Consider the following 22,878-nt stretch of genomic DNA (forward strand, 5'->3'; position numbering starts at 1 on the left):
CTCTTTAACATAGAATAATACCTTCAAATTGAAATTGCAACTCTCATTTGCTTCTATTTTGTTTGTATTCAAATGTGAAAAAAAAAATAAAAGAACCACCAAATGTGTCAAAAGAACAGTCACATATGATGTTGGAACTATATAATGCGAGGATGAAACCGTCAAATATAATGTTTTGGTAACATGGTATAGCAGGTTGCCTACTAGTGGGTACCGTACCCCCTTTTTTTTTGGGTACCGTAGAATTACCCCAAATAATTAAGTTATTTGATTCTATTGTCCATACCTTTTTACAAAACATTAAAAGAAAAAAAAAAGTGAAACTACGTTGTTAGTCTCTGAAGTTTACCTATTAAATGCTTTTGGTCTCTTAGGATTCAAATGAGCTCTACTAGTTCCTAAAATTTAAAAAATGAGCATTATTGGTCCATCAGTTAACTTTCATTAGTTTCATTGCTTATGTGTCTAACAGAATAATGATGTGGCAAATACTAGAGATGATACATTAGTTTTTAAAAAACTAAATTGCCAAATCAAATTTATTTATATTAATTCATCTTAGTCTAAAACTAAACTGAAAAAGGATCAAAAATTAAAATAAAATAAAACTATCTTCAAAAATTCTCAGTCTCACCATTCATTTCTAGATTTCCTCCTTATTGTGGCACCAATCTTGAACTACACCCAGATTAGGGATTGGGCTTCATTATCTCCTTTAGCTACTTCCCAATTGTCAAGAATAATAGTCACCAAAACGACAGTAAATCATGATCTTAGAACCAAAATCGATTTTCGAGCAGCATCCATGTTGGTTTTTATTCGCATATTATGTCTACTCAAAAGGAAGATAAGTAGAACTTATTAATGAGAAAGCAAAATGGATGGCACACTTTATAATCAGCGTCTATCCTTGACTTTCTTGGTTTCCTCCCTTTGTCATCTTTATCAAGGTTTTTAGACCCGGACCGTTTATTGAACCGTAAAAGGGAGAAGTTCAAGGTTTTTAAGGTCGAACCAAGATCAAACCGAGGTCGAACTGTGATGACGTCATAATTAATTTAATAATTAATTAAAGCCTAAATATAGATACTAAATTTATAAAACTAGCAAAATTGACAATATATCTATATATGTGAGGGAAATTTAATGATTTTCAAGCATATATTTAATAATTAAATAAGAAAGTTAATAAAAAACATTAAAATTTATGATTAATTTTTGAAGTAAAGTTGAATATCTTTTGATGGTGTATAATAACACACCAACTCCAAACTCATCCATTGAGATCGTCCAAGGAAAACAAGGCAAACGAAGCAAATGTAGATGGATTGCATTATAGTATGCTCATCCAAGATGAGGTCGTCCGTCCAAAGAAATACCTGGACGACCTTCCTACATTCTAGACGTCTCTCCCCATGCAAGATTAGGACAAGCTTCTCACTTACCCCGGAACGCAGAGGTCAAGGTTCATTACCATAGCCAGTTTCCAATGACAGTTATGGAAAACAATCCCAAATAAGGTAACTTCCATAGCAGTTATGGAAGTTACCTCCGAGTCTTCCGAATTCCTCAATGATAGGAGAAGTTACTAAACAAGTAACTGTCCCAAAGTGTGTGCTATATAAGCATTCATCCACAAGAGGGTAAGTCATTCAGACACTTCCACAAAAATTGGAATCCCAGAAATACTAACTTTACCATCAGAGGATTCTTGGCGGGTTTCCCTGGTCGCCTCTAATTTTGTGTTTGCTTTTTCAGGACTTTCAAGTGCTCTCTGATCATTGACGCCCGAGACATTCAGCTTACTGATTTCATTGTGTTCATCATCTTTGAAGGATTTTAATTATAATTTTTTTTATTCCTTGTAAGAGATTGATAATTTAATTAAGTAGAATAAAATTGTGTTAAGTTGTTTTTATTAAAAAAAAAAAATGCTAAGGGGTTCACGGTTCTTGCCACTGGTTCGTACGGTCCAATCCCAGTTTTAGGGATTCATGGAATTAACAAAAAATCTGGTTCTTTATACTTAAAAAAATTGATTTTCATCCCAGTTCCCAGTTTTCACGGTTTGACCTCCCAGTCTGGACCGGGTCAGAAAACCTTGATCTTTATGCCTTCAAGTACTTAATATCGTCTAAACACTTTAAAAAAGTATAATGGCACGTCAATGAGATTAACAGTGCGATTCAAGATTAAGGTTGGCGCCTTGGCGGTGTGAAAGAAATTTGGAATGGACGATGAGAATGGGGATTTTTTAGAATTGGCTGTTTAGGTTTTAATCTTTTTCTTTTTAATTATATTTGATGTTTAGTTTTCAAAACAAAATGAATTAATATAAATAAATATGACGTGGCAATTTTGTTTTTTGATAACTAATATTGTATTTGCCATGTCATTAAAAAATACCACATCATTGTTCCATTAGACACATGAACAATAAAATTAACAAAAGTTAATAGAGGGACTAATAGAATTCATTTTTTAAACTTTAGGGACTAATAGGACTCATTTGAAACTTGAAGGACCAAAAATGCTTAGTAAGTAATCTTCAAAGACCAGAATTGTAGTTTTGCCAAAAAAGAATATCTAGTATTTAAAGAGCCTTGGACACTAGTATTAGAAAAAAAATCACAAAATAAAATGTCAGATAGCTTTGTACTTGTTTTAAATTTTAAATTTTAAATTTCTATATAAAAAATCAAAATTATTATTTCTTATAAAGTGAGAACTTGTATTTTTTGTTTTTACATTTGTGACCTTAGTTAAACAAGCTGAGTCAAATCCTTTCAAGTATTATAAATTTGGTGTTTTTTTTTTAAATTATTATTTATAAAACTCCTACTTAGTAGACTCACCAAAAAATATTTCCCTAAAGCTTAACACTAAGCTCAAATTTTTTTTTTTTTTTTTTTTTTTTTGCCAATAGTCTTGTAACTCAACCGAACTAACACATTCTAGTATTTCTAACAAAAATGTTCAAAGTTCAAATCTCTTCCCCTCATTGTAACTATGGAATTGATAAAATATTAAATATTGATTAAGGAAGTGGTATTTATCTACGAATTTATAGTGTGGTGAATAAAACCTAAAATTTCCAAATTTAAGTTATATCTCCAGACCATTGAACCTACCACTCAGGGGTGGCAATTTTTATCCAAACCCATGAACCCATCCAAAACCCACTTAATTTGAATAAGTCTTGACACGGTGCAATTAAATATTTAGATTAAATGAATAAGACTCAAATGGATAATTCAATTAATGGGTTTTGATGGTTAAGACTCAGAGTCTCCGTTGGATCGGAGAACAAGCCGAGTTCGAACTTGCGGAAGAGATATCTCGATGAAATTGAAGGCTCCGGAGCTGTGGTTAAGGCCAATGCACTGGTTCGTAGAGTTACCAGATCGTATTACAGAAAGAAGGAAAATGAAGGTAAAGTCAGTGAAGCAGAGGTGTCTGAGTCGTTGTGTGTGGAATCGAATTCTAAAGTTGATGCTGGAGTTTTCATAGAAAGAAGCTCCAAGTGAAAGAACAAAAGTGGAAAACCAAATGTAATTATGGAAGAGATTGTAGGGAAATGAAGGCTTTGAAGCTGTTTTGAAATCGGAGGTTTCTTTTGTTGAGCAAGTTTCCGATGGAATTTTGAATTTCAGTGACAGAAATGTAAAAGCAAATTCCGATTTCAATGAAAACGAATTCGTTTCGGTTGCTTCTGCTGCTAAGTTAGCTGATGAAGCAACTGAGCAAGTTGAGAACAGAGCATCAGAATTTTCGGGAATGTGGTTAGGTTGTTTTGATACAGGCGTGGATGAAAGAGTGTGTTAAAATATGTGTTAAAATGTGTGTAAAGTTGTTTAAAATATGATAATGTGTATTCGAACTTGCTCACCATACAGGGCCGAAAATGTGAGTAATTAATATTTTTTTTTACTTGTCTTCTGTTTGGTTGCCAAGAAAAGTTGGGAGAAAAGAAAATCTGCATGTTAGTTTCAGTGTTCTTATGTTTTGAGGGAAAGGTAAATTAGTTTTGCAGAAGAAAAAAAAAAAAAAAAAAAAAACCTCAAATGATTTGCATAATTATGGGTGTGAAAATTTTTGAGAGAATTTCTTGTTGAATTGCTAAATATGAATTTTATAATGGGTTAATAGGTGGGTTACTAATTAAATGAGTTGGGTTGGTAATGAATAATTAATTTATATATAAACGGATCATAAATGAATAATTATACATTCAACTCATTTATGATCCAACTCACCCATTTGTCATCTCTATTCATAGGGTTCAAAAGATTTCAATTAATCACATAAGAATGCTGTATTTTTATGAGTATAACAAAAATTCACAACATTTCTAAAATTGTCTACACCTCACACGTGAATTATAAAAAAATTAATCAACTAAATTGAAGAATGCAGATTCAGTAGGATTATTGTAAAATTGTTGTCCTAGTTTTATTGAAAAATATTACTTCTAAATTCTAATAAGTAATGGCCATTAAAAAAATTAAAAATAAAAATAAAAATAAAACCCTTTTAGTTTAAAGAAACGACGTCGTAGGACGAAACCCTAATAAAACGAAAACTCACATTACTCCCCTAATCGTCTTCGTCCTCACTCTCCTCCTTCCTTCCTTCCTTCCTTCCTCTCTCTCTCTCTGCAACCCTAACCCTAGCACTAATACCAATAATCAAATGAACCTCGCCACACCCTCCAATCCCAACACGAATCGAAACCCACCATCACCAAAAGGCCAATCAGAATGCAGCAATTGCGGCAAGGCAAGCCAATCAGGCGGGTCCCACACCGACACCCACAACCACAAGTGGGCCCAGTTCCATTTCCACCACGTCAGGCTCCGAGGCGTCGACCGTCTCCTCTGCACCTCCTGCGTCCTCCGCCTCCACCCTTCTTCCTTCTGCCCTCTCTGCTTTGACCAATTTACCCCTCCCAACCCCCCAATTCACAACCATACCCCTTGCTCCAAATGCTCCTCTCTCACCCACTCCCACTGCCTCCCCACCACCACCACCACCACCAACAACCCTTCTTCTTCTTACCTTTGTCCTCCTTGCTCTGACCCCAATTTCTCCTTCTTCCAATTCCAACCCCACACCGCCACCCGCCTCGACACCCGCTCCGCCTCCGTCCTCCTCTGCGCCGCCCGCATTGCCTCCGCCTCGATGACCAAGGCTGCTGCCGTGGCGCGCGCCGAGGCCGAGAGGAAGGTCCGCGAGGCTGCAGCTGCCAAGAAGCGCGCACGCGACGCCATGGAGCATCTAGCCATGGTGGAGGCTAAAGCAGGCCGGAAGGACTACTGCATTGAAAACAAGAATAAAGATGGGGTTTTGAGTAATGGGAATTTGAAGTCTTTGGAAAGCGTGGTTCCCAAGAATAATAACAATAACAATAGTTGTAGTAATGGGGTTGGTGGGGTTTTCGAGGAGAGAAAATTGGAGGTTGAGTGTAGGGCAAGTAATGCGAATGGGATGCAGAGCGAAAATGGGAAGGAAAATGAGAGCTAGGAATTTGTGGTTTTGTGTATTGTGTGCACTTTCAATGTGATTGCAGATGCATTGGGAGTTCGGCTCAATGAATTGCAAAAGAGATTTCAAGTTTCACTATATGTGAGATTGCACGCAAAGAATGTTCTTCGGTGAGTGATTGTATACATTTGTTGGCTGTTTTGCTGGGAGGGTTTTTGAGAATTATGTGATTATGTGTAGTTATAATTGATTCGATGTGCTCAGTTGTAATTTTTAGTAGGCACATTGTTATCGTTGGTAGTCAGTCTAATACAGATATAGATAGTTGCTAATTCCCAATTTTTTGGTTCTGTTTTGGTTAAAGATAAAGATGTTATTCTTTTTCTAGTGAAATAATGGCATATATTTACTTGTATTTAGTGATGCAGAGGTTTGCTTTTGTGGGATTTTGTAAATATTAATCACGATGACAGCTACAAAAAAATTTCTTGAGTTGATGTTTTGCTAAGCCGAGGGTTGAGTTGTTTATGAAGTTTGAAGAAAATTCAACTTTTCCGAGTTCATTAATAATTATTTAACTAGTGCTATTGTTTTGATCCAGCAAATTTCTTTCTGCATTAGATTTTTGTCCTCTGACTTACTGTAGATCTTTTCAAGGACTTATGCTTTATGGGTTTCTTGTTGGAAGAGAGGTATACCAGAAAAAGTGCAGGCTGCAGTTTGGCACTAATAATGTGTTACAATAGGGTTGGCAATATATATATACACAATCACAATATATGGACATAGAACTAATAGAAAACTATTTTGGATTCAATGACCTGAAACCCTCCCTTTTTTATGTCTTAGTACTTTGCCAAGAGCCCTTTTCTCTCTTTGTTACACTAGTTCGCTTCAGATCTTGCTTAATGCAATCTTTCATTCTTATCACATTATAAAGGGGGAAGATTTCTTGCCAGATTAGTAGTAAAATTGTTGTATTCCTATTCTACTGCAGAAAAGCACAGGTCATTGTGTGTGTGGTTCATCACTTCTTCCTTTGAGTATAAAATCAAATTTGCAGTCTTGACTCATTAATTTTGCACATATTCGCTACCACTTAGTAGGTGATTCATTTGGAATTGTAGAAAAATATTTTTCTTGATTTTATGATTTCTGCATATATGAACCTTCTCAATATATTTCCCTGCCCTTTTCGCAAAACTTGGTAATTGGTTTGCAGCAACCAAAGTGAAAGCAGAAAGGCATAATGCATGCCATCCAGAAAAGGTCGTGGTGGTTGCATGTCTACATTCCTGAATTCCAGCTGCTTCTCAATAGCTTTAACTAAGACAACATAGGTTTAAGAGACTTGTTATTCAATGATTATGGTTTATGTATTACCAAATATGTCAGCAAGAATCAGTGAATCATGCATTTATTTCTTACTTTGGCTTAAATCTTCATTTACAAATACAACAGCCATGGATTAAGACAAAGATGTTGGCACGTTCAAAATATACATGCATAAGACCTACAAACAACACAAACTTAGCCCACAGAAATAGGATTGCAAAAAGGACCAGAGAGAGATCTTGAGAAACAAGTTGGTTCTTGATTACAAAAAAAGGGTTAGTTCGAGCTAGCAAGAAACTGAACATGGAAAGACCTGAAAGCAAAATTGATTGCATTCTAAACGCGATGCTTGGGTTAAAATTTCTGAATGCATCTTTCTAGAAACAATCAATGGAAAACAGAAGCTATGCAGCAGCATTTGTCATTAAGGATGCTTTCTTCTAATCCTAGGTTCTTCTAAATACAAATATTCTTCACCTTTGGATAGCAAATAGCTTTCAGGTTGCTTGCCTAAAGTTTGTGACTGTCCATACCTGAACAAAATAAAATTGGCAGCTCTCTCCAATTCTTTTAATCACTTTCTTTTTCCTTTTCTTGTTGGCGGCAGAAAAACATTACATGTTCTCTTTGTTGAGTCTCCCCCACATGTTTCTCTTTCTATCTTCAGGAAAGAAACCCAGCCTGAAAAGGGACTTCAGTGCCTGGTAACCATTTTTGTGCTTGAATGAATCGACCAACTGTGAAACATTAGACTCTCTTGTTGGCTTGAGCTCCAAACCCCTTGTTACCATACTCAGCAAGGGTCAGTTTCAATTCCAAAGGTATTATTGTTGTTAAACCATCCCTCTGGACTAATTAAATCTCCCAAAAATGATTGCAGTGGCATGCCCAGGTAAGTGATTCTTCAGTCCTTCAAGGTAGTAAGACTTGTCTCGGTCAATACTGCTGTTATGGACCACAAAACCAGTGCTTTGACCCCTGTCACTACTGGCTTACACAGCTATTATATCTACCATCGATCCAAAAAACTCTTGAAATGGTAACATTGACAGAACCTTTGAAATAGATTATTACTTTGATTTGATTACCTACTGTTTCTAAGCTAGATTTAGAGGATTCCTTGCAATCTATTTCATTACAAATCAAGTCAAGGGTGACATTTGTGTTTGCTATGGTTTTTGGGAATGATCCAACCCGGCAACAACGCCAATGACAACCGCTGCAATTACTATGAGAGAAACACCCAACACAACCATGTTTCCAATCAATTCATCTTGATTTATTTCCTCATCAAATTGCGCCATGAGCAAGGAGACAAAAAAGAACTACTATTTGGTTATTTTTTGTTTATTTTCTACTCCCCTTATGATGATGGAGAGGGCATTTCAAAAGTAGGGTCATCTAGCTTTTTGAATGCATGAGATGGAGGTTAGCACAAATGAGTCTGGCGCCTTTCAAAAGCAACCAAAATCATATATGTCGCTAACAGTATGTAGTTTTTCTGTATTTCTTTTTCCTGCTGAAGCTAAACAGTATGTAGTTAGGTACTGAAAGGTTTTGATGCAAGTTTGTCAAAACTACATGGCTATTTTTAGAACCCATTTTGGTATGAATAGCAAGATAGGCAATAGCTGAGTCATTTCCTCGATGTATATGAGGCAACTTGCTTGTCGGCATAACCATAAACAAAACATAAAAGAGTGATAAGAAGCTAGCCCTATTTTGGGTAGATAAATATGCCTGTGTTAGTAAATTCTTTAACATCCAAATCCAAGTAAATCCAGACACCTAAGAGAGGACATCAGAATGGAAGTTTGTTAAAGAAAATAAAATGTAAGATTGTTTTTTAGGGTGATTTCAAAGTAGAGATTTTAAAATCTTAACTGAAATTTAAACCCCCCACCCCGGGCAAAAAAAAAAAAAGAAGAAACACTTTAATCCTTTTTTAAGGTAATTCCACGATTGAGATCTTAAAATTTTAAACAATACCATTGAACTATAAGGATTTAGGGGTTTATTAATGTTTCTCTAAATATTAACAATGTGATGAATCTAAACCACTCATTTTAAAGACAAATAACCAAAATTTTAAGAACTCCACAATGGGGCTTTTCTTTTTTTTTCTTTACATCAAAGTTATTTTAAGAACTTCAGAGAATCTCAATCTAAAAGGAGGGAATCTGTGAAATGAGATTTTCCTGGACTTTATGAGCAGTATCTGCATTTAGGAATAGGTATTTCCGTGTATACAATCTTCTTATTAACCTTATTATAATTAATAAAAATAAAAATAACAACAACAACAACAAAATACCAAAATATAGGCAAATGACTTGAGTTTAATTGCAAACCTACCAAAAGAACCGAAACAAAAAACATTTTCAATTATTTGACACGTACATAAAATCATTATTATTTCTTATAACTCCAAATATTAATATAAACAAAATATTAAAATGTGAAAAAAATTCTATTTTTATGGAACATTTGGAAGTTCTCAACTCTTTTTTTTTTTTTTTTAACAGGAGGGAGTCTCAACTCTTAAATAGGATAATAATTCCAAATTTGAAATCTACACAAAAAATTAACACTCTTATTCTTTTATTTGAGCCTTCAACCTTCAAGCTTACATCTTAAAATAAAGACCTATTCCCTATGTAAGCCTTGACATTTTTAAACAAACCATTAAATACCATTCATACATATGGGTGCAGAATTTGTAGTTTTGGCATCCAACAATAATGTCCCATGATTGGTCACGGTGAATGAAACCTTACAAACACCATCAATCTCCACATTCAGATAGCTTTCCTGACACAATTTTTTTTTTTCTGGACAAGCTCTCCTATTACCTGATAGCAGAAGAGATCAGAATTAAGGGAAAGTGGTCCAGTATTTTTTGATTGATTTGCACCCATCCAACACATCAAATTCCATGCTTAAGGCACAAGTTTTGTACTATTGCAGCTTCAGCCTCAAGCCATTAGTTGCTATACACAAAAGCTTGCGTCTCCTCCTCAATCTGACAATTTTCTCTCAGACCCTTTGTAACAACCTGCCAGTCAAATAAATAATGCAACCATTCAAATCTACTGCAAGTTATAAATAGAGAAAATAAAACATCAAATACCAATATAATAACTGTAAGTATAATGACAACCAAACCTTGAGGATGTCATTGCCCTTATGAGCACCTACATCGCTGCATGAAGAAAAAAGAATACAGCTCTTTCTCACTGAACATAGTATAACATCTTTTTGCCACTCATTATAGTTCTGATTATCAGGGTTCACGAGGAACAGCCATTGTCTTTGTCCATGCCTACTTTAAGTGGGTACATCACGTATTTCCTAAGCCCTCAGTAAGTATGCTACAAACAGCATCTTGTGCGGTGGAATCATCATGGGCATATGCCCCCCTGTCTGCTTCCTCTCTAGCAATAGATCCAACCAACAATCCATGAGTAGTAGCATCTGGGACCCAACCTCTTTCCAACATCAAATCCAGTAAGCGACAAGCTTCACATTTATTACCCTCTTTCCAGAAGCCATTAATCAAAATGTTGTAAATTTCAGGATTTAGAATTTCAGAATTAGAAATAAGTTTATTGATCGCACTTGAAACCACACACAATTGAGAATGGTTGGATATACACAAAAGAAGATCAAATAGTCTTTTAGAATCAGGTACCCAACCCTCATTAACCATCATGTTAAAATAGAAGACACACTCCTTTATACGATTAAGTGAACTCATGCTTTGTATGAGGAAGCTATACACTTCCTGATCAAGACTGCAACCCCGTATCAGCATTTGTGAGAAAACTACTAACACATCTTTTGCCCTGTCTAATTTAGATAACTCAAGCATAATTGTACTGTAAGTTCCATTATTACAAGAAGTGCCAGAATAGTAAGCCAACTGCCATAACTTTATTGCTTGATCAACTTCTGCCGTGGCACAAATACCCTTGATCAACATATCAAATGAGGAAGATTGAAGAGGGAATTTATTACTAGACATATAATAAAACACTTCAGCAGCTTCTAGAGTCCTTTCCACCTGGCATAGGCCATTGATCAGCTCGGAATAAGATTTAGAATCCAAAATCCAGCATTTAGCACGAATCTCATGAAACAGCTTCAAAGCATCATCATGCTTGTTCAATTTACAGTTGCCAATAACTAGAGCCAAGTACGTGGCACAATCAGGAATAAATGAAGAAACAATCATTTTTCCAAGAAGTTCAAATGCCTTCCTGATACCCTCATTCTCACAAAGCCATCTGATAAGAAAATTCCAAGAATCACAGTTGGCTATGTTCTTTTCAGACATTTTCTCAAGTAGGCCTTTTGCCACTGAAAATTTACCAGAACTGCAACAAACTTCAAGCAATATATTGTGTAAAGAAGTTTCAGAAACATCATTCTCCTCCAAGAACTCTATAGCTTCATTTATTTTCCCTAATGTACACAATCCATTTACTATATCCAAATACACATTATCAGCCGGCTTTGTATCACTAATTATCATCTCTTTGAAAATGTTCAATGCATCATCCAGCAAAAGGTTCTCACACAAACACCGTATTAGACCCTCGTAAACAAATGAATCAGGAACAAAGTTAGAAGCTCTCATTAATCCAAACAACCTAATCCCCTCCCCTGGTTTATTCTCCCTACAAAATAAAGGTATTATACAGGTATAAAAACTCAAATCAGGCTGACACCCAAATTCAAACATTTCACCTAAAACATTAACAGCTTCATCCACTCGGTTTTTCTCAACAAGACCCTTTATGACTATCTCAAAGGTCCTGCTATTAGGATTGCATCCTTTCTTGTTCATTCTTCTAAACTGATCCAAAGCAGACTCAACCTTATTGGTCCCAAACAAAGCCTGCAACAAATAATTCAAACTATCAACTGTTGGTACAATTCCGGCTTTCACTATTTCCTTATAAACGAACATCACATCTTGAAATTCCCTCTTCTCCTCCACAACAGCACCCAATACAGCATTAAATGCATCTATAGAGGGCTTATAACCACCCAAGTTCATATTAACAAGAACTCGAATAGCTTCACTCGGCCTACCATGCCTAACAAAGGTATTAATTAATGCCACAAGAGCTTCCTCAACACCAGGACACCTATCTTTCACCATATTCTGACAAAAACCTTCCATTTCCTTAACATTTCCAGCCAAACCCAGCTTCAGAATTATCCAATAATACGTATCAGTGGTATGGTGGAACCTTTTTTGGAGAGCAGCCCATTTGAATATCCTCACTGCTGAGTTCAAATCACTGGTGTTATCCAAAACCCGGATTAAGTTATCCGGGGCAAGCTTATTCCTTAAAAAGTTAACATTTTGTTCATAGTCAGATGAGTTCAGTGGATTTTGATTGTTTTCAGGGAAAATTTCGATGGTATTAGCACATGAAACTGAAGAAATGAATGCATTGAGAGTGACCCATTTGGGGATTCTCTTGGAAATTGCTAAAGGTGAGAGCTTTACAGCCATTTGAGGAGTTCATGAACATGAACCTATATTTTCTCGGAAAAAGAAGAATTTCTCGAAGGGTAAAAAGGAAATAACTTTCACGGGAAAATGAACTAATGAGAAGGAAGATATAAAGGAATGGTGATCACTGACCTGAGAAAAGATGCACCAGACTGAATTCAGCAGAGGCTACTGGCGAGGAGACGATAGTGTCAATGGAGGACTTTCGGTTTTTGCATTTTACTTGCTAAAATGTGCAAGAAAGCAAGGGTTTTGTTCTATGCACCCAATCCATCTCTGTTTGTTCCCGGCCCATATATTACCAAGCTACTGGCCATTGGGCTTTATTACTTAATTCTTTATAGACTCTCTCTTTTGCACTTGGAAGTTGGAATTACCATTGTATTGCACATTTTTTAATCACTTTATGTTAGAAAAGTGGGTAAGAATTTGGATTTTAGTTAATTCAATTAGTAAAATTTTTATCGTCAATTAAAAGATATGGGATTCAAACTTGCCTATGCCAAAAATTGATTAGTGTTTTAGCGTGATGATAAGAGTAATCATTATGAAGTGTATATCATAAGTTGAAATTCTATTATATTTATTCAAAAAAATAAAAAAAGTGTAAGAATTAAAAAATGGTGGAAGGAACATGTATCAATTAGTGCTTATAAATGAATAATAAACCTCAAAAGTTCATATATTATTATATTTATAAATTATAGACTCGTATCTATTAACCGACGTGATTCCCCCCAAAGTACGAAGAAGATAGAGTTAATTTTGTTGTAGATTGAACCAAAAATCTTCCTCATGTGCATGAATATAATTTGTTTGAAACAAAACTTCATAATCCTTTTCCTCCTGAATAAACGGAGTACCTAGTCAATCCTTTTTCTTTTTTTTTGTGTGGTAAAAAGAGCATAGATATTAATAAGCTAAAAGATTATAGTAGTTTTTTGTTCCTATGTAGCAGATATATAACATCACACACAATTACATAATACATAATGTCATGTATATTATCTATATGGGTGGTAGACTCCTATCCTATCTCAAAAGAAAGTAGTGATAACAAAAAGGTACAACATGTATCAAATAGCGCTTCACGTTGCATTTGGTTCTTTCATTTTTTAACTCATTTATTTGTTACTCTATTTGGCCTACGGTAGGAGAAAGTTTACACCGCATACAACAAATGCAAGGTATACTTTCTTCCATGATAAATATGATTATGTGAGTCTGGTTGAATTCCTGTTACTCTATTTGGCCCACGGTAGGAGAAAGTTTACACCGCATACAACGAATGCAAGGTATACTTTCTTCCAGGGGCGGAGCCAGAGGGGGGCGAGGGGGGGCACCTGCCCCCTCTGACTCCTCCTAAAATTGTCATGAATATGTAATCTTAAAAAAAAGACTAGCATAGAGAAAAAAACTAAAAAAGGACTTGGTTGAAACTTAAAACTTAAAAGTGATTATGATACAAAAAAAAAAAAAAAAAAAAAAAAAAAAAAAAAAGTAAAAAAAGTTTTCTCAGACATCAAATCGTATAACTTTTTCACCTATTTTATTGTTCTTGTAAGTGGTTTTCGTCTTGTCCCAAGTTTGACACATGTTTCATAATTTTTTTCTTTTTTCTTTTTTATTATTATTTTTCACCATTTTCACTATTAATGAGACTTTTTACAGTATTTTATTGTTGAGTGATGCTAGAGATACTACAAATTTACTACTTATATCTTACAAATTGGTATATTACCAATCATAGAAAATAATTCCAAATATTTATTTATTATATATTATTTAAATAACACTAATCACATTTTTACCACATCAATTTGTAAACTTTTTTTGTAAATTTTGTAGTATGAATCAGTTATTTTTTAAAAATTTATTTTAATGATATGAAATATATTTATTTTCTTACAACTATTTATTTATTTTGTTATTATTATCGATTAATATTTTTTAGATCAATTTCAGTTTGAATAATATCTTTTAATTTTGCCCCCTCTGAACCAAAATTCTGGCTCCGCCACTGCTTTCTTCCATGATAAATATGATTATGAGAGTCTGGCTGAATTCTTCATTTATGTGTTTTGAAGAAGGCATTTGAATTGAGTTAAATTTATATGAATTTTATGTTTTTTTACTGGTACATTTGAGTGGGATATAAATCATATGATACCAAATATAAAGTACACAAAAAAAAAAAACAAAAGAAAAGCAGGCAGAACAAAATTACTCTACCAAGAATAATACTCTACGCTCTACCCTCAGGATATATAACATTGTGTGTGTGTGTGTTTTTTTTTATTTATTTATTTATTTTTATTTTTTATTTTTTTATGAATAAGTACATTTTATTAAAATAATAATATATAATCCAAATTACAATTCAAATAACAGGAAGCCCATGTCCTTACAATTATTTGCTATAACAAAGTAACAAGTAACAAGTAACATCCTTTCTACGGAAAAAAGAGACCACGAGGCACTCTGTGTACAAGTTTTCACTCATTTACACGACTTATCCAAGCCTTAACATCCAATCTAATCATTTGATTTTTTTTTTTTTTTTTTTTTGGTTACTAGAAATCATTTAAATAATTTCCTCCTCTATTTTGATGTACCCAATATTGTGAAATTTGGCATTCCTTTGCATCCATTATCCATATATGGTCCACAGCAACGCAACAGCCAAGGCTAACTCTTTAAGAATCATATTCAGAACAAATTGCATGTTTGGCTAAAAACTTTTTCTCGATTTTATCACATTTGAGGTTGTGGCTTCTGATGCTGTGGCTGATTCCCCCCACTAGAACTTTCAAGCACTGCTGTTAGAAATAGTTACTTTCCATTTTAATACATAAATTCAATTATATGTATGTATAAGTAAATGCACAGGCATGCATCAATAAAGGTATAAACATATCATTTCTCAAGGGCTTCCATTACACAACTATCACGAAGGAGAACAATAAGGATATAGACAACAAATTTATTAACATTCTTCAACTCATTATGAGCACAACAATGCCTCTACCATGAAACATATTCATGCATCTACAGTAGAAAGTTCCATGACAAAAGGAAAAAAACCAAAGACCAAAATGTAGCAAGATGATTCAAATATGCAGTGAGAGCAACTCAAAGGCTCTGTAGGCTGCATTCCTGTCTAAAAATATGACATGCCCTTGTCATTTGGCTTCAATTTTCTTTAATCCCACCATGTTCTTTCATAGCATGATATGATCATAGAAGGCTAATCAGATTCCACCAATAGATTTCCATATTCCAATTACATGATTGCATAAATAAAAAGCTTCCTCAGCCGTATAACTTGTGTTCATTTGTTTGTCAACTGTGTAAGTAGTGTCTTCTGTTCTCTGTCCAGTAGTTCAACCTCCTGCCTCAACTTGAAGACATGACCAATATAAAAAACTACTGTCCACAAAATATAAATGCACTTTTCTGTGGACCTTCATGAACAATTGGAGCGAACAAATAGTGAATACTTATTGTGATACATATAACTGTCTCGGTGATGGGAAACTAACATGCTTGATGCTCCATAGGCAAAAAAAACAATGGTTTGATCTTCTCTTTAAATCCCCATTTAAATGGTTCACAAGAAGTCCACTGTAGCAACTAGCAACTCCACAACCTCAGAAAATTGTATCATATAATTCTGATCCAACTCTGTCCACGCACTGCTTTCAATTTCTCCCCAAGATAAACTTGAGAACTCCAGCAATAAAACTTAAAATATATATAGAATCAATAAAACTTAAAATATGATATAAAATTATATGTAACTATTCTATAACCTTTAGGTATTACTAAGTATATTATAATTCTAGGGAAAAAGAGCCTCCTTTCAACTATCTATAGTCCAAACCACCATCATTAAATGGCACCATTTAGATCTCTTCAGGCCCTTTTCCCTTCCCATTTTTAGCTTCAGTTTGCACTTATGGACTAGCTATGGCCCCTAGGTGAGTTCAGTCTGGGCAACAGTAATTATAATTGGTTGCCATCCAGATAGATGATGCACAATCCATTTCTTTACAGTAATTACCATATTTAAAATTTGAAGTATGTCACCCAAGGCAAGCTCTTTCAGGCACATATTCCTTAAAATACTAGCCGCTTCATACCTACATAAAAGATAGAACAGAAGATAAGAGAAACTGGAGGGAAATTCCAGTAAGCCATATAATAAGAAGCAAAAGTAGAAGTGTTACTTGCACTGAGAAGCGATTATTGCAGATCGTCCGGCAGGGGATGTTAAAAAATTTTCAGTTTCATCCCATGTAACTTTTGAGTATCGATTAGGATTACCATCTATAGGGTTCACACAATGCCAAAGTTTCTTGTTCTTAGGAACATACAACTGCACATCACCGGCAATGTGCTTCACTACCATCTGCTGCTCAATAGCACTCTCCAGAGCATTTTTAATGTCAATATTCCGATGCTTGGGGTCTCCATATTGAATGCAATCAATTATATTTGCTTCAGTAGGCATTATCTTTTCATTTTTTAGGGTGTCCAATGCAAGCAAGATTACCCCTAGTAGGCCTTGGACATACCCAGAAGGCTTTGGGAATCCAGGAGTCTCCAATATACAGGTACCAGTGCCACCCATTTCTGCTGAAGACAAGGATGGATACTCTGGATCACGAGGATATCCATTATTCAGCATGTTAGGGTAAGCTGACAGCTTCTTCTGCACCATATATCCATTTTGTGATTCACTTAAGCATGCATGATTTGAAGACTTAGTAATAGAAATATGTCTAGGCTCTTGATTTCTTTGCTGGACAGTAGGAGGGTTGTGAACACTGTTGGAATATCCAGAGATGTTCAAGAAATTAATATCAGGCACCTTTGTAGGTGGTCTTGAGGTAAAGTTGGATCCATTAAGCCTCAGAGGGGTTAAGGGAGGAACAAAAGTGTTAGTATTAAGTGGAGGTGGATGCATATTACGAGGTGAAAATGCAGGTTGAGTGGCAAAGTTGTTTGGCCGTAATGACTGTGAATAATTATATTGGTGATTTTTTTGGTGGTTACTGCTATTGCTCCATGAAGGACCAGAATTGCCATGAACAAAATTTTGGGCAGGTCCACTTGGAGGAACATTTGGAATATAAGAAAAATTACCAGGTTGATGAGAGTTTACATTGCTGTAATGTTCTACTGGTGAACTCAAAGTTTTTGATCCATTAGCTTGACTGAAGTTTCTTGAAATTGATTTTCCTTGATATCTACTGTCCACCCCCTTTCCTATATATGCCATAGTATGATTTCCAATATGGGGATTACCCTGATAGGTTTTCATAGGTTGCGTTATACCAATGGCATTAGAAACTGGCATCTGTAATGTGTTGGAACTTGATGAATAGCTATTATTATTAACAAGCTGTTGCAATTCACCGTTCATTATTGGTGGCCCTCCAGCTAAAAGACTGGTATAAAGCCAGATGCTCTTGGCAGCAGAAAGAAGAGGTGCAGAAGCCTGCTGAGGCTGTGCTAGAAGAATGTTGTACCTCCTCATGCTCAACTGATGCAGAGCATTAGAGAAATCCTGGTCACCAGAAATCAAGAGGTAATTAGCCGGTGCAGGATTGTCCACTGCCCAAAACAACATGTCCACCAAAATCCTCTTGTCACTTGCATCTTTGACCCCTATATTCACATTAATGAAAAAAAAATTATATATCATAACAGAACAAAAATACCAGATGCAATGCAATCAACCAAAACAAGTAAATGAAAAATCAAATATTAACAAAGTATAGAGCATAGCAGTATTACACTACATTGTCAAGGATATTCAATAAACCAAATGCAACTTTTTCACAAAATAGGACACACACTACCAAAAGGATTAAGATATTACAAGGTTTTGACAGTAGAAGAACAATGAAAAAAACATAACATAGTTTTTATGATACTAGTAGTAAATATTAGGGTAAATTTCACTAACCCCCACCCTGAGGTTTGGACTAATACCAACCAGGTCCAACACATTTTAAAATTGACCCATTCGGTCCCTAAAACCAATTTGGTCCTAATTAAACACCGTTAGGCCCATCTCAATCCGTTAGTCACTTAAGCTCAGATCTCTCTTCTTTCTCCTCTGTCTGATTCTCTCATCTACCTATCTTCTCTCATCATTCCCTAACCCTAAACTCAGATCCTCCAAAACCTCATGGCTACCACATCAAGCCACAGTCACTGCAAGCCTTTACGGCAGTGGCTTTCTCTCTCTCTCTCTCTCTCTCTCTCTCTCTCTCTCTCTCTCTCTCTCTCTCTCTCTCTCTCTCTCTCTCTCGGTTCTTTCCCTCTCAAGCTCAGCCATGGCCGAACACCACGAAGCCCATACCACCACAAATGGCAGCTGAGCTCAACAGCACCACCACAACCGCCGGCCACTGCCTCTTACTCTTTATTTCTCTCTTATTCTCTTCTCTTTTCTTTTTTTTCTCATTTATTTTCTCATAAACAAACCCCCTTTTGTGTTTGGTTTTGCGATTGGTTTGGTTAATTTAGGGATTGAGTTTTCTGTTGGCTGTAGGGATTTAGTGATTTTGATTTGGATTTGTAAAATGGAGTTCTAAGTGTTTTGAGCTTTGGCTATTAGGGTTTCGAAAATGGTATTTTGGGGTTGATTTCAAAATGGGTTTGGATGTACTGTGTATATCAGTATATGTGCCTGAATCAGTGATGGGTAAGATTTTTTTGTGCAGGTGAGGCAGTGATTTTGTTTGGTTTTGTACAGGAGAAGAATTTGATGGATTCATTAGTCAAAATTTGTGTATATATTTTCTGTGTATATGTCTCACCAATTTGGTATTGGTTTGGCTGGGTTTGGTGTACAAACTGAGAGAAAAGAGAGGGGTATGGGTTTGGCTAGGTTTGGTGTACAAACAGGGAGAGAAGAGAAGGATAAAAGAGAAAATAGAGGGACGAGTTAGAATCAGAGAGAGGAGAGAGAGAAGAGAGGGACTAACGTCATTAACGGTGTTTAGGGACTACATTGGTTTAAGGGACCAAATTGGTCAATTTTAAAATGTCTTGGACCTAGTTAGTATTAGCCCAAACCTCAGGGTAGGTTAGTGAAATTTACCTTAAATATTATTAACCACCAACAACAAAAACCACATCATAAAGTTATAGAACATAAATTTTCTACACACATCAAATTAATTAAAATCTCTATGCATGTCAGATGGGCAAATAGGAGATGACTAAAATTTATATAATATTCTACCAATAATAAAATAAAACAATTATATGAATGTCAACTAGTTTGGATGATAAAATCTCCTCCAAAAAACTTGGATCAATTCCCTATCACCTATATACCCAATGCACCTTCAATTAAGGTTTAAACACACACATATTCTACTGCAAGAAAATAATAACATCAACATGAGTTTTGCAAATGTAAGATAAATGATGAAAAAAACCATACAATTAGTCATGTCCCAAGCTTGAAAGTATACATAACCCAATAGGCAACTACATAACATTTGCTACATCAAAACCTCTCTCCCCCACCACCCCCCCACAAAAAAAAAAAATAAATAAATAAATAAAACTAATGAAACCAATCATGGGTCAAGCTCCAAAAGGTAATACACAAAAACCTACCTGCCAGCTTCCACATAAATTACAGCAAAGACAATTACCACAGAGGGAAAAAAAAAAAAAAAAACAAAGAATCCATGAAACCAGTCACCGATCAAGCTCCAAAACTGTATACACAAAACCCAACTAGCCAAATTTTACACAAAATTGCAGCGAAAACATTGACCATAATGAAACCAATCATGGATCAAGCTCCAAAAGTTCTACACATAACCCAACTAGCCAAATTCTACAAAAAAATCACAGCAAAAACTAATCATGGGTCAAGCTCCAAAATTTCATACACATAACCCAACTAGCCAAATTCTAACCAAAAGCACAGCAAAAACATTGATCACCCTAAACCCAATCATGAGTCAAGCTCCAAAATTTCATACGCATAACCCATCAAGCCAGATTCTACCCAAAAGCACAACAAAAACATTGATCCCCTTAAACCCAATCATAGATCAAGCTCCAAATTTTCATACACATAACTCAATTGACCAACTTCCATTAAAAAATATATATATATTCACCACAGCACATGGTAAAGCATATAAAAAAAATGATTAAAGAAATAAAATAAAAAGGGTTAGCAATTCTATACCAGCGGGGACATGGTAGAGGGAGATGCCAGTGCTGGAAAGAGCATGCTGGACAGGATCAGGGATAGCATTGGTGTCACCATAGGCAGCAATAGAGATGGGTCCACAATAACCCATCTTCATCAACGCAGAACTTATGTTCTGAGCTATGGCGTTTGGGTTGTACCCTTCTTTTGGAACCCTGCAATTTTCTATGTCCCACCACACAGATGTCTTTGCCGCACCATAACCAAACCCCGTAGTTTTGCTTCCACCACCATTGTTGTTGATGCTGGTGGTGCTCACCATTTTTGGGGATAGAATTGGTTTGGTTTGGTTTGGAGAAAGAGTCTAATACTAATAAATAAAGGAGGAGATTAAGTTGGTTTGGTTTTGGTTGACTTATAGTTGCAGTTGTTTTTTCTGTGACAGTTGTGTCACTCGGTGTGATGTGAAAGCGTTGGTGACGAATAAATATGATGATGAGGATTAGAGAGAGATCTATGGCGGTAGATTTCCTTACCTTTTTATATTGTCTTGTGGGACTCACTTTGCAACGAGAAGAATCGGTCAGTCAGGGGACTCTCAAGTCTTGCCTTGTCGTGTGTTTTGGTTGTTGTACTTGTTGGTGTAGAATGATGGTCCTTTGTTATCGTTTTTAGTGTTTAAACAACATTACACGTATTTTTATATACTTTTTTATTTATACGTATTTTTAAAAAATACAAACGTTACTAGAAATCTCTTACCTAACAAAACCTCTTAGTTATCTTGATTCAAAAATTCTAGTACCACAACTGGGGCACAACTTTGTACCATGTCTAATAGGATGACAAGTTGCGAGTGGTATTGAAAAAAACAATAAGTTTATGTAAAAGTAAGAAGCCGTTATTGCTACATAAGATAAATGTAATAATTGTTGTGGTCTTGATTGATAGTGAGAGTTGTGGGTTTATAAAGGAAAATAAATTAGATTATTAATTTAAGATGTTTGAAAGGGGGAAAATAATTGTTTGGAAACTGAATAAGAAATAAATTATTTAATAAAAATAAGGATATAGCCTTTTTTTAATGTGAAGATATAGCCATTTTTATGTGAAATGATAATTATTATTTGTTTTCCATTCCATTCTCCAATCTATTTTAATAAGTTGTTATTTGAACACAGGTTCTAAATACCAAAAATTTAACTGGTAAAGTTTTTTATTGTTAAATAAGATTTAGGATTCCAATCTTACCTATAATAAAAAAAAATTAATAAAACCAATTAATGTATTGGCTTGATGATAAAAAAAACAATTGTCATAAAGTGAAATAAAAAAGAATTATGATAATGAGCAACATCAAAACAGCAGTTATGAAAAAAATTGTAAAAAATTTGTGTCTCTAAACTAATTAAGGAAGAAGGTGGATCATGATCCTAGTAATTAATATATTTTATCAGATATTGACTATAATCATTTTCGTATCCATTTAATTTAGTAATGATGCAAAAAAAAAACACTATTTCACTTCTTTCAAAGTGGATAAGATAGAATTTTATAAACTCTATAAAATCTCAATACGTAGAATATGTGAATATATGAAGATGGGTTATGAGATCACTTTACTGTTTTTGTCACTTCTTTTTAAGAGTTTATCCAGGAAATCGCATTTCTTCAAGAAATTTAAAGGTATTAGATTTGCATCTGAAAATTAATTAATGCTTTAATCTTCTGTATGGTTTAGGAATTTATTCCTCATTCAATCTTTAGTAATTTGTGATCAGTTCACAGATTCTTTTGTTAAGAGAGGAAGATAATTTAATCAAGTTTAGTATCAACTTAATTACAGTGTTAAATTACTATGAGAAGTATGTTTTGTAAGCTTTTTAGGTTTTATCTACTCGATCAGAAAACAGTGACAAGTGTATATTTGAAGTTTGATAAGTTTTACCAATTCCCTGCTCATTTTCCTCCTTTATTTGTGTGAGAAAAAAGTGCACCTTTCTTTACAAATATTGCAAAACCACTGCACACCCTTGGTGCGATAGTTACTTCACAAGTATAAATGCTTGTATACTTGTGGAGTGTGGGGGGTAAGAGCCGGGGTTCAAATCTCTAGGAGAAAGTTTCACACACATATACACTTAGATTAAGCTAGAATAGAATTCTATCTCGTATTAAAAAAAAAAATATTGCAATACCACAATAAAAATCTTCTTTAAAACTCTTTCCAATAATATATATTTTTAGACCAATTATTTTGACATCTTGCCACCTTCCCAAATTCGTCTGTTTGCATTCTTTCATCCAGTAAAAAGTAGATTTTTTTTTTCTAGTAATA

The 22,878-nt window shown here is 34.8% G+C and overlaps 3 protein-coding genes across 4 annotated transcripts; 1 reads left to right on the plus strand and 2 right to left on the minus strand.

The window, feature by feature from the left end:
- The first annotated feature begins 4,692 nt into the window (after positions 1 to 4,692).
- On the plus strand, positions 4,693 to 5,523 carry LOC126716508 (uncharacterized). The gene has a single exon (XM_050417326.1). The coding sequence runs from the start codon at positions 4,693 to 4,695 to the stop codon at positions 5,521 to 5,523; it is 831 nt and encodes a 276-aa protein (XP_050273283.1).
- A 3,869-nt stretch (positions 5,524 to 9,392) lies between these two features.
- LOC126716607 (pentatricopeptide repeat-containing protein At1g63330-like) lies at positions 9,393 to 12,630 on the minus strand. Of its 2 annotated transcripts, none has more exons than XR_007652154.1 (2): positions 12,479 to 12,630; positions 9,393 to 9,874 (listed from the first exon to the last, which is right to left on the minus strand). XR_007652154.1 is itself a non-coding variant. In XM_050417441.1 (2 exons), exon 1 carries the CDS (start codon positions 12,344 to 12,346, stop codon positions 10,160 to 10,162), a length of 2,187 nt encoding a protein of 728 aa, XP_050273398.1. In that variant the 5' UTR covers positions 12,347 to 12,620; the 3' UTR covers positions 9,393 to 9,874; positions 9,985 to 10,159. The 2 variants fall into 2 exon arrangements, 1 of the variants encoding a protein (XP_050273398.1); XM_050417441.1 differs by having other exon boundaries at positions 9,985 to 12,620.
- A 2,668-nt stretch (positions 12,631 to 15,298) lies between these two features.
- On the minus strand, positions 15,299 to 20,996 carry LOC126716608 (uncharacterized). The gene is made up of 3 exons (XM_050417442.1): positions 20,577 to 20,996; positions 16,576 to 18,019; positions 15,299 to 16,488 (listed from the first exon to the last, which is right to left on the minus strand). Exons 1-3 carry the CDS (start codon positions 20,860 to 20,862, stop codon positions 16,323 to 16,325), a joined length of 1,896 nt encoding a protein of 631 aa, XP_050273399.1. The 5' UTR covers positions 20,863 to 20,996; the 3' UTR covers positions 15,299 to 16,322.
- Between the last annotated feature and the right edge of the window lie 1,882 nt (positions 20,997 to 22,878).

The sequence above is a fragment of the Quercus robur genome, chromosome 3 (assembly GCF_932294415.1).
Source record: "Quercus robur chromosome 3, dhQueRobu3.1, whole genome shotgun sequence".
Taxonomy (NCBI): domain Eukaryota; kingdom Viridiplantae; phylum Streptophyta; class Magnoliopsida; order Fagales; family Fagaceae; genus Quercus; species Quercus robur.